Source organism: Sciurus vulgaris (assembly GCF_902686455.1).
Source record: "Sciurus vulgaris genome assembly, chromosome: 17".
Taxonomy (NCBI): Eukaryota; Metazoa; Chordata; class Mammalia; order Rodentia; family Sciuridae; genus Sciurus; species Sciurus vulgaris.
In genome coordinates, this window is record NC_136478.1 from 45,632,022 (window position 1) to 45,644,449 (window position 12,428).

The 12,428-nt window shown below is 35.8% G+C and overlaps 1 protein-coding gene and 1 pseudogene across 9 annotated transcripts in view; one reads left to right on the top strand and one right to left on the bottom strand.

Annotated features, from left to right (window-relative positions):
• Positions 1 to 12,428, bottom strand: part of ZNF566 (zinc finger protein 566) — a 31,686-nt gene that overhangs the window by 18,096 nt on the left and 1,162 nt on the right. For 4 of the 8 annotated variants that reach the window (XM_079117300.1, XM_079117301.1, XM_079117302.1 and 1 more), the window contains exons 2-4: positions 5,647 to 5,713; positions 1,310 to 1,436; positions 892 to 990 (exon numbers count right to left, since the gene is read on the bottom strand). The exons of 1 other annotated variant lie outside the window; for it this stretch is intronic. In XM_079117300.1, the coding sequence (XP_078973426.1) occupies positions 892 to 990; positions 1,310 to 1,436; positions 5,647 to 5,655 (235 nt within the window). In that variant the 5' untranslated portion in view covers positions 5,656 to 5,713. Of the gene's footprint in view, positions 1 to 891; positions 991 to 1,309; positions 1,437 to 5,646; positions 5,714 to 11,851; positions 11,956 to 12,428 lie in introns of all 8 variants that reach the window. 3 more of the 8 variants (XM_079117297.1, XM_079117298.1, XM_079117299.1) reach the window with 3 other exon arrangements.
• On the top strand, positions 2,723 to 3,856 carry LOC306647677 (cytochrome b-c1 complex subunit Rieske, mitochondrial-like; annotated as a pseudogene). The gene is made up of 2 exons: positions 2,723 to 2,754; positions 2,856 to 3,856. The product of its transcript is annotated as a cytochrome b-c1 complex subunit Rieske, mitochondrial-like (transcript).

A 12,428-nucleotide genomic window follows, 5' to 3' on the forward strand; every position in this document is an offset into this window, starting at 1 on the left:
CTAGGTTCAATCCCTGGTACCGCCCCCGCCCCACAAAAAAAAAAAAAAAAAAGGAGAGAGAGCATATATATAAGAATGATATGAGAAAATGCATGTAGAAACTATTATATCTAATCCTTATGGCACATTGCCTCTTATGAGTTCACCTTCTACCCCCCTCTGCTGAACCTATAATTCTTCAGTATACCTTTGTTTTCTTTAGACTTATGGACACTGGGGTGCTTAAGGGTGCTGTCTTTGCCTTTATCTGTACTTATTCCCTAGGTTATCTCATCCAGTACAATGCTGTGTATCTCTATATTGAAGGCTCTCCAAATTCTCCAAACCTGATTTGACCTCTGGACTTATGGACTGAATTGTCTAGATGACATTTGTGCTATATCCAATTAACAGCTTGAACTTAACACACACAAAACTGCTCTTGCTTTTGCAACACATGTTAGGAAAACAGTAAATACTGGTTAAAAGTATGACTGAATCAGTGAGGATTTGGAGCTCCCAAATACAAAATGAAAAATTACAGAAAACAAGCCTTTAGCAATGTAGGAAAACATGTATTTCAGGAGACAGTGATGCTTTGATAAGAATAAATACAAGAGGATGAGAAGCTAGGAAGAAACTGGATCCAAAATATGGACAGAAAGCAATATCATTAGATAGGGTAGAGGAGAGCACTGGCTAGACAGAATTAGGAGAGAGGAATAAGAGCATAAAAGCAGACAAAATGTGTTACAGAAGGGGAAAGGTAAGATTATTTGAAAGCTCATACAGAAAAGGTGTTACATTTGCACAGGAGGACTAAAGCTTTTGAGGGGAGCTTCCCAGAGAGCATGTCAAAGAAGCAGCCTCTCCACTAACCAACTGGTTTATTATCTGCTGTGCCTCACTTACCTGGCCACTTGCCTCTTGTCATCTCTCTGTCAACCAACCAGGGTTCCTTTCCTTGCTCCAAGTAGGAAATCACATTTGGTTTAGAAATGGAATGTCCTGCTTACAAAAGAAGTAATGAGACAAATGTATGATGAGAATTGTCTCAGAATTCAAGTCTAGTTCCTTAATTGTAAAGAAAGATATGACATTATAGGAAGAATCAAAGAAAGGTACAACAGATCTATGGAACATAACCCAAGATTTGAAGTGTTTTCCATAACTCATTGCAACTTTCTTTTCCTAACTCTACAATATTCAGAACATTCCTATGAGAATAAGATGTAGGACTCTGGTTTTTCAAAGTTAGAGGAACATTTCATATTGGAGGAAACAGACCTTCCAAGGGCAAATCTGAATTACTATGGACAGATGTCCTTACCCATTGAAACCAGGTTGCTGTAATTCTCCAACATCACCTCTCTGTATAAATGTCTCTGATCATCAGTCAGGTACTCCCACTCCTCCTGAGAGAAGTCTATGGATACATCACTGAACACCACTGACTCCTGGAACAACAACCACGTATATGACTTGATTAGTAAGAAGAAGTGTTTTGTGTAACAGAAAAAGATTAAGGTAGTGGAAGTGAAATACAGTGAGCATTTGAATGTCTGGGACACAAGCAGAGGATTGTAAAAAATGAGCACAACAGGATCATTGTGCTTCCAGTCATTCTGTTTTCTCCAGACAAAACTCTCTATTTAGTGGGATATTTTTATCATCGGAAGGTACAAAAATCCACCTAAGAGGAGTACTGTAATTAAATGGAATTGTATATACAATGCCTTACATGACTCCTGACATACAATAAATCATTAATACTGTGATGAATGAAGAAAATCATTCATTTTCTTCCCTTTCTCTCAAACAGGTAAAAGTAAAATTTCAGAATAAGGAATAAAGACAGAACATTAAAAGCATCCAGAGGATAGCAGGTCATATAAAAGGCATCAAGAATCAGCAGGGCAATGAAATTCCCAAGAACATTCAAAAACAAGAAACAATAAGAACAAGTCTTCAATATCCTGGTGGAGAAAATACATTCTGACCTAGAATTCTAAAACCAAAACCATCACTCTGTTTTGAGTACTTAAAAATGACATTTCTAGACACACAAGGACTCAAACAATTTTCTAGGAAAACTACTGGAGGATATATTCCACCACAATGAAGGAATAAACCCTCATGGGATTCAAGAAACAGGTAAAGAATGCTAGAGAATAGCAGGGGGAAAATTCAGAAAAAGGGAAAGTCCTAGGAAAGCTGTGTCATAGGCGTAGAGAATAACCAGATCAGATGGGAGTAGGAGACAAAGGAATGGGGAGGAAGTTTCTATGTTCAAAGGGAACTGACATGTTCTTGATAGAAAACTTATTGATTGGCACATGGCAACAATACTGGGAAATCTTAGATATAAATACACAAACAACTAAGCAAGTAGTGGAAGAAACAATTAACCCCAGGAAAAATGACAGTTTGTATTAGAATAAAGCCATGACTGGCTTGATAGAGAATAATTTTTTCTTTTTCTTCTTTGGTACCAGAGATTGAACCCAGGGGTGCTCTGTCACCGAGCCACATACCCAGGCCTTTTTATTTTTTATTCCAAGACAGGGTCTTACTAAGTTGCTTAGGCCCTCACTAAGTTGCTGAGGCTGGCTTTGAACTTGTGATCCTCCTGCCTCAACCTCCAGAACTACCAGATTTATAGGCATATGCCACTGTACCCAGTGAGAATGATATTTAAAGTCATGTTAACATTACAATATTAATTTAACCAAATAGTGATACGATGGTGATATTTAAACAGAGGAAAAATGAAAGGTAAAATATGGGAATATGATGTCCCCTTTCACTTTGAAGTAAATCAAGGGATAATGAATATAACCAATTCATCAAGAGATAGCAATTAAACCACATTCAAGAGTAGAAGCCAGGGGACAATGTTCTGCTTCTGTTCATTATTCCCACACGGATGTCAAAGTGGCTGATGTCTCTGACTATTGTCACACCGAAGTGTTAGATGGCACAAAGTCTTCAAAAGAGCAGCGAGGCTAGAAAAGGTTTCTCTTATTTGGTAACTGCAACAGCTACTGTGGGTGTTGCATATGCTGCCAAGAATATTGTCTCCCAGTTTGTCTCCAGCATGAGTACTTCTGCTGACGTATGGGCCAGGTCAAAAATTGAAATCAAGTTATTCGATATTCCTGAAGGCAAGAACATGGCTTTTGAATGGAGAGGCAAACCCAAGAAGAGGATTGACCAGGAAGCTGTAGTTGAAGTATCCCAATTAAGGAACCCACAGAATGATTTGGATGGAGTAAGAAACCTGAATGGGTTATCTTGATAGGTGTTTGTACTCATCTTGGTTGTGCACCCATTGCAAATGCAGGAGATTTGGATGGTTATTACTGCCCTTGCCATGGGTCACACTATGATGCATCAGGCAGGATCAGGAAGGGGCCTGCACCTCTCAACCTTAAGGTTCCCTCATGTGAGTTCACCAGTGATGATATAGTGATTGTTGGTTAGAGACTTGAACACAAGTCCCAGACCACTTTCATTCTTCATGTCACCTCAGAAGAGTTGAAGGCAAGCCTCCTATACTTCTAAGTTGGTTGATTTGAAATATATAAGAATTGTTAATAATGTACTTGCAAACATGAATGTGAAGTAAATTGAATTTAGAGTACTTACAAGCATTCACTTAATAAAGAAAGGCACTGTTAAACATTGTTTAGCTCAGTCAGACTTGAAAGGCGCAATATCTTGGATAGCTAATTCTAATTAAAAATTACATACTGGTGTACAAGAAAAAAAAGAGTTGAAGGCAGTGGGTGGCCTCTTAGAAGCAGAACTGGTGATGGGGCAAGACTGAACAGTTTTACTTTACTTGAAAACGTATGTAGGGCTGGGATTGTGGCTCAGTCGTAGCATGTATGAGGCACTGGGTTTGATTCCCAGCATATAAATAAATAAATAAAATTTTAAAGTCCATTAACAACTAAAAAAATTAAAAAAAGAAAATGCCTTTATCTTAGAAATTAAATTTGCATATAATTTAAGACTAATTTATCCTTATGCCACTATCATATAAGAATAGTTATTACAACAAATGCTTTTTATAAGCATATTTATTTCTCACTGAATAATACTGTATTATAAAAATATAAATGTTAGCTTTTTTTTGCCTTCAATTAAACATTTAGGCCAGAGGTGATCTTTAAGACCTCCCTAACAATAGCCCAATGTTATTTATAACCATCCACTATCCAATTTTAAGTCCCTCTTGTTCCTGAGTTATAGGAAAATGATGAAGGATGATACAGATTAACATCATGGTATTATCAATTTTTTCCCTCAGTATTAGGGACTGAACTCAGGGGCACCTGATCACTGAGCTACACTCTCAGCCCTTTTTATTTTGAAACAGGGTTTGCTAATTTGATGAGGCTGGCCTTGAACTTGTGATCTCCCTGTTTTGGCCTCCCAAGTAGCTGGGATAAAAAGCATGTGCTACTATGTCTCACTTGATGTCAGTATTTCATGGATGCTTATTGGAGTATTAGAGCTTTGATCAATCAGCAGTAATTTCCCAAACCTAAAAAGCTCACAAACCAGGAGATCTTGCCATGTACAAAGACTGAAGTTGAATAAAACCATTATACAAATTCTCTTATTGTAAAACCAAGGTTTGTGGAGTAATTAGTGCTTTTCTTTATGATGTGTCCTAATTACTCGTTTCCATCCCATTCAACTGTCCAGGCAAATTAAATTCATTAATTCAATGTGAGGAACATATTTCTGTACTATCAGTATTTGTGGCAAAAGTCTGAGATAGGAGATGCTGAAGCACTGAGTAAGAACATGTAAACGTTGTTTAAAAAAAGGGACAACTATAAAGGGTACTGAATTGTTTAGGAGGAAATGGAGCTCAGTTCCTGAAAGGGGAAACTGGTAACCTGTGTAAAAAAAATTATTCCAAACCTGGTCTAGGTGTTGTTGTTAGAGACAGGATCTCACTATGTTGCCCATACTGGTCTTGAACTCCTAAAGTGATCTTCCTGCCTCAGCCTCCCATATAGCTGGAACTACAGGCACTCACTATTGCACCTGGCTTTCAGTCAGATGGTTTTTACATTAAGAAATTTATAACTAAAAGAATAAATAAAGATAAAACTGTTAAATTTTCTGATGAAATTTCCATTTTTAAAATTCTAATTAAAAGTTCTTTAGAGAAATTTGTTATCCACCCACTTGAATGCCTAATGGTTATATGTAATTTAAGAGTATAATATTTTTTAAAATTTATTTTTATTGTAAACAAATGGGATACATCTTGTTTCTCTGTTTATACATGAAGTAGAGGCATACCATTTGTGTAATCATACATTTACCTAGGGTAATAGTTTTTGATTCATTCTATTATTTTTTTCCTTCTCCCCCACCCCTCCCACCAAGGGTATAAAATTTTAAACAAGATTATATAGCCACTTCTTTTTTCTATAAATATTTCTAATAGCGGAAAAATTTTTGAACTGGTCTATTAAAGACCCTTTCTTTTACAGAAGGGTAAGATCACTTTGACACTATATATAATTGATCGTCTAAAAGGAGTTTTTAAAACAATAAAAAGCACTATGATGAGAAAGCAAATGTTCCTATGTGCTAGAGGTAAAAATGTCTCTATCTGAGCATCAGGAAACAGTATCTCACCTGAGCCATGGCTTTGATATTTGTAGAAAGGACCTCCTCTGGGTTCCTCTTTAGGAAAACAGTAGAGCTGGGAAAGGCAAAAGGAGAGACATGAGACCCTACTTGCTTCAAAGCTCCCAGAATAATAATCTCCCCTCTGTTCACTCCACACAAACTCTTAAGAGCTATCAAGGAGAAGAATGGGAAAATCTCCTATCATCCCCAACTCCAAAGAGACAGGCCTTGGACTGGAACAAGAATATTTCAGAAAGATGAAGATGGTTTGAAGAATATATATTGAAACATACACATATACAAGTATAAAATTCTTTTACACTATTATAGACATTGCTATTTTTACCAATGGAATTCGTATATTTTAAAGAGTCCCAACCAGTACATATTATATATAATTGTCTTAATAATCATATTGTATTTTGTTGAATGAATATATCTTAATTTTTTAACCCATCTGCAGTCAATGATCATTTGGTTGTTTCTAGTCTTTCACTATAACAAACAATGCTATAATATATATCTTTGTGTATATATCATTTAACTTGTATGGTATATAAATTCTGAATGGTTAATTCCTAAAAGTAGGTCAAACAGTGTTCAGTAAGCTTGGTTTATATGATTAGGTCCCAAGTCCTGACCAAGAAAAAAATGATCCTTCTTAGTTTGAGAGGATTTGGGAGATAACAGGTCTTGGTTTAAGATAACTGAAACCCAGAAAAGCAAACAAAATAATATTACTGACCCAGAAGTCTAATTAAGTCTTCTGCCAGCACCTGTGAAACTGTGTCATACTAACTTGTTAGCTGACAAGCAGGGTCAAATTTCAGATACTTTACTGTTCTTGACAGAACCTGTGGTTTCTGGATTGGAACTGAAGGTATGGGTTTGAATTTGTAGTTGTAAATATATATAAACGGCTGGGTGTGGTGGTGCATGCCTGTAATCCCAGCAGCTCAGGAGAGCTGAGACAAGAGGATCACAAGTTCATGGCCAGTCCCAGTAACTTAGCTAGGCCCTAAGGAACTTTGTGAGACCCTGGCTAAAAAAGAATAAAAAGGGCTAGGGATATAGCTCAGTGGTAAAGGACCTCTGGGTTTAAATCTCTATAATAAAAACAAGTTACACACACACACACACACACACACACACACACACATGTAAATAGACACTAGATATAAATGCATGTAGTAAAATATATGTATGTATGTATATATGTATGTGTGTGTGTGTGTATTTTTTTAAGCTCTTTCTGCTGACTGAAATCCAGCAGTGGCACCCCAAGCACTCAGAGTTTGGTTTATAATTTTATTTTCCAATAAAAGAAACTAGAGCTCCTTGATGAAATTGCGATTTTATGACTAGAAGAGGGAAAATACTAGATAAGAGTTTTTTTTAATGTGTATTTTTTAGTTGTAGGTGGACACAATACCTTTATTTTATTTTTATGTGGTGATGAGGAAGGAACCCAAGGCCTCACGCGTGCTAGGTGAACGCTCTACCACTGAGCCACAACCCCAGCCCTAGATAAGTTTTGAATATTGAATGGTGCTAGAAAGTAAGAAAATGCTTATAAAAAGAAAAAAAAAAAGACATGTTGAAAGAACAAAGGATCCAACTTAAGGAACTCTAATGGCCAAAACTGAGCCAAAATCTGAGCAGCAAAATGAATAATGACAATAATGGATTAAAACTCATAATAAAATAAATATCCAGAGTCCATAAATAATTAAATATACATTTGAGGAAGAGACAGTTCTTTCTTACAGTAAAATTTAAATTAAGAAATGTAGAAGGACTCACAGAGAAATCACCATTAGTCAAACATCACAGTGTTATTACAGATAAGATTTATAAATTGAGGGTAAAATTAATGGGAAAAAATATGGTGAGAAATAAGATTTTTGTTCAATCCCAAAGTATCTCTCTCCCCACAAGACACTTATTAAGTAAAATGGAAACAGCAATGATTTTACATAGGAGAAATCTGGTAAAAGTCAACTTAATAAAGTGATCAAAGAAACATTATTAATAACAAAATACAATATCACATAACTCTGATTCAACACAATTGAGAAGAACACCACCATTTTTGTGATATTCTTGCCAAAAATACATAGTCTAAGTTTAAACATAAGGCAACATGGAGAATGAGCCCAAATTCAAAAAGGCATTCTAGTAGAAGAATGAGAACAATTCAATCTGCTATTGTCTTGAAGCTGAAGGGGACTATATCAAGGAAATGGGAACCTTAGTCCTATAACTTCTAGGACCTAAATTCTACTAACAACCTGGATGAACTTGAAAACAAAGCTTCCCAAGAGCCTCCAAATGAGAAGCCAGTACAATTGATACCTTGATTTTAGTACAGAGGCCCTGAATAGAAGACTCAAGTGATCAATGCTGTGCCCATGGACTTAAGACCCATGGAATTGGTTTTGGTAGTTATTTGAAGCAGCAGTAGAAAACAATATACTCTCCATTCCTATATTATATTTAAAATCTTTACTGTTAGGGTGTTTTCATTTTGGTTGTTTTGTTATTTATAATTGAAAGAGAAATTATGTGTATATATGTATATCCCCCTACAAAAAACAAATAGAACTTTCTCTTTCTCTCTCTCTCTCTCTTTTTTTTTTTTTGGTACCAGGGACTGAACCCAGGGGTACTTAATCAGTGAGCCACATCCCCTGCCCTTTTTATGTTTTATTTTGAGACAGGGCCTTGCTAAGTTGCTTAGGGCCTCACTAAGTTGCCAAGGCTGGCTTTGAACTTGAGATCCTCCTGCCTCAGCCTCCTGAGCCACTGGGATTACAAGCGTGAGCCACCACAACTGAGTAGAACTTTCTCTTCTTACAGTCTATTAAACGTATTGCCTTTTGGATGGACTACGGCAATTTTCCTTCTATCGACTGAGTGGCTGTCAAGAGCTAGACTCTGGACTAGTCAGTTTACAGATTTCACTCCAATCCTCAGAACAACTTTTATGTTACAGATCAAAAGCAAATGATCAAAAGTGGGTGGGCAGGCCTAGCAAACATATCTATTGATAAGCAGAACTAGAAACATTACTTCAAAAAGAAAACAGGTTTATATGACAAGTTTATTTTTTAACCTGACTCTAATATGCAAAATGTCCAGGATTTCAGGAGCCAGCATACAGAGGAGATATGTTTTTATATTTAAGAGTTTTGAATTTCAGGTCACAAGCTGAATAATGCAATAATTAAATTTAGAAAAAAGGTGTACAAAATAACTGGTCAGTATTTTTCAAAAGCATCTTCTTGGAAGATATAAAGGGCTAGCTGGGGGCAGTGGCATGTGCCTGTAAACCCTAGCAGCTTGGGAGGCTGAGGCAGGAGGATCTCAAGTTCAAAGCCAGCCTCAGCAACTCAGTGAGACCCTGACTCAAAATAAAAATAAACAAATAAATAAAAAGGGGTGGGAATATAAAAAGGGCTAAAGAACTATGTCAAAAGGGGGAAGTCTAATGACACAAGACAAATAAACCAATATGAGATCTTTGATTAGTTTCTGGAACAGAAAAGTACAATTAGCAAAATTTTAAATTTGAATAAGGTCTATAAATAAGGTCTTAGTTAATTTTACATCAGTATTGACTTCTCAGTTTTCACAGTTGTACTATAGGTAGATGGGTGAAGAATATATGAGAATTCTTTATACTATTTTCACATTATGAAATTAAAATTTTTAAAAATTAAAGAAGAGAAAGTAGACAAAATAACCTGAACAGACATTTCAAAAAAGAGGAGATCCAAGTGGCCAATAAACATAGAAAAAGGCACTGAATATCATTTATGCATCAAGGAAATACAAATTAAAATTACTATGACCTTGCAAGCACAAGGCCCTGGGTTCAATCCCCAGTACCACAAAACAACAACAACAACAACAAAAAAACTACTATGAAATTTACACAATGAACAGAATAGGTAAAAGATTAAATATCAAATTACAGAGGATGTAGATCAACTGGAACTTCATAAATTGCTGGGTTGAGCATAAAATGGAACACCATATAATCTAGCAATTTTAAGTATTTGGCCAATAAAAAAGCATTCATATATTTATGAAAAACATGGTAGATGTTCACAGAAGGAAAATAATGGACAATAGTCTCAAATTCAGAATTACTAAAATATCCATCAACAGTGTAATCAATTAATATGTTACAATATATTCCCAAATGCAATGAGTAAGTACAATTACACTGAACAACATGGATGAATTTCACAAACAAATATGGAACAAAAGAAGTCAGGCATAAGAATGTATGCTAGCCTGGCACGGTGGCACATGCCTGTAATCCCAGAGGCTTGGAGGTTGAGGCAGGAGGATGGCAAGTTCAAAATCAGCCTCAACAAATCAAGACCCTGTCTTTAAATAAAATACAAAACAGGGCTGGGGATGTGGCTCAGTGGTCAAATGCCGGAGTTCAATCCCCAGTATACCCACACTCCCTGCCAAAAAAAAAAGAGTATAAGTGGCTTTGCCAGACATCTTGATCCTGAACAAATAATTGGTGACACAGACAGTGGTGGAGAATTGATTTTCACGGTGGTTTCTCGTGAAATGGAAAGATTCAGATGAGGCAGACTTGGTGCTGGCAAAAGAAGCAAATATGAAGTGTCCTCAAGTTATAATTGCTTTTTTATGAAGAGAGACTAGTATTCATGTCCAGAAGATGAAGCTCAATAACTGTTTGCATTATTTTTTATATATACTTAAATACATATATAAAATCTAGTTTTTGGTTTTTGATTTACTAGTGTGAAAAATAATTACATTATAATGAAAATCAAATTTGATATGTTGGTTTTGAAAGTAGGGGAGGTTTTTTTTTTATATGTATTTTTTAGTTGTAGGCAGACACAATATATTTTTATGTGGTGCTGAGGATCAAACCCTCATGCTTTCTAGGCACACGCTCTACCACTGAGCCAGACCCAAGTGGGGGAGTTTTGGGGTCTTATTTTTTTGTTTTGCATCAATAGCACAGATTACAATGAACAAATCAAAGCTTTTGGTAGTTGCTTCCTTTATCAGGAAAGAGCACTTGATATGATGGCATATTTCCTCTGCTTTTCTAAAAGTTGGGGAAATTTTCCATAGTCATTACTAAGAACTTGTTTTTAACTCATATGCCTAAGGACCATTCTGGGGGTTTTGTTTGCTGATGTGTGTGTGTGTGTGTGTGTGTGTGTGTGTGTGTGTGTGTGTGTGTGAGAGAGAGAGAGAGAGAGAGAGAACATGTGTACACAAAATCTTACATAGCAGTTTTTGTTTTTTAAGCATTCACCAAAACAACATGTTTTGGGTGGAACCTAACAAATAATTCACTTCAAGTTCAACTGAATTTTTTCCTGAAACCATAACCCTTAAAATTAAATGATTCTGTAGTTAATTGGACAGCTTAAATTGGAAAATTAAAAGCAGCCCCATTAAATCTACATCTATAGTCACATAAATGCAACAGTTTTATTTGCAAAACCCACACACGTAAACTAGACAAATCCTAGTGTGTCTTAATTAGCAAGATTTAAGTGTTCCTCTAGTTAGCCATTTCTTTCTTAAAAGTTGAAATCTTTGTACTAAAAGGTCATAATTTATGGAATGTCTTAAGATTTGGCTCATGGGAATCGGATCAGATGACTAGAGATGTTGGCAATCTACAACCTGCTCACATAAAAGGGTGAGGAAAATTTTATAGTCTAAATTATTGACCTGAATGTTTTTTCTTTACCCCAATTAACTCCTTACATATAGGTTCAATCTTTTCAGTATTTGGATGACTGGTTCAACATAAGCCAAGAAAATTACTTTGTAGTAATCAGAATGTTACCCAACTGTACATTGTTTACCTTATTGTAAATACTGGTGAACAATGGTCAATAAGTAGTTTTATATTCCTATTAAAAAACATTTATGCAATTTATTATATGTCTATATCTCATAAAAAAATTTTAAATTTGCTTTTAAACACAGTTTTAACCATGTTTTGGTAGGGATACAAAACAATAAGATGTTTTAAATGTTGCTGTGCAAGTGTAAATATGTGCATTCACTTTGGTATATATTTTGCACCATTTGGTAAAGTGCAAAATAGCGTTTGATAAAGCAATTCCTCTGGCAAACAAGCATGTGTACCCTATGTAAAGAGAATGTTAGTGGCAGGGTAATAAGGACTTACACTCTTCACTTTTGTCTGCAAATATCCAATGAGTAGCTAAAAGGATTAAAAACTTGGCATCTCTCTGTTTCCATTTCACATCCATCTCCTTTGCTCAGAGTAACCTTGGATGCAAAACAAGGTCTGATCAATATATATATTTTGTGATTAATTGAAATTACCCCCCCAAGGCAACAGTAACTTTCTTATTTTAGACAAGGCTCTGCCTGATCAATCCTGAGATAATGATGGACCAGACCATGTCTGGTCAAGACCACCTGCTCTGGCAACTGTGAAAAGTTTCCAGTTATGTAAACTCTCAAACCTTGCCCTCATTCACCTTTTTATAAAATCTCAAAGTCACTGTCAGCCCTTCAAAGATAGGGCAAAGGACGTGGGTCCCCTTGTCTTCCCCAGTGTAGCTACACTGATTAGTTGCTTTCATAATTTTCCCCATTACTTTTTCCTTTATTTTTTTATTTATTTATTTATTTTTTTTGAGGTATATGGCTAGACATGATTTGTTGGATCCCCAGAATCAAGCTTCTGGCCTACAGTCTGGTAACAGCAGCATTATTTATAAAATAAATACCCAGAA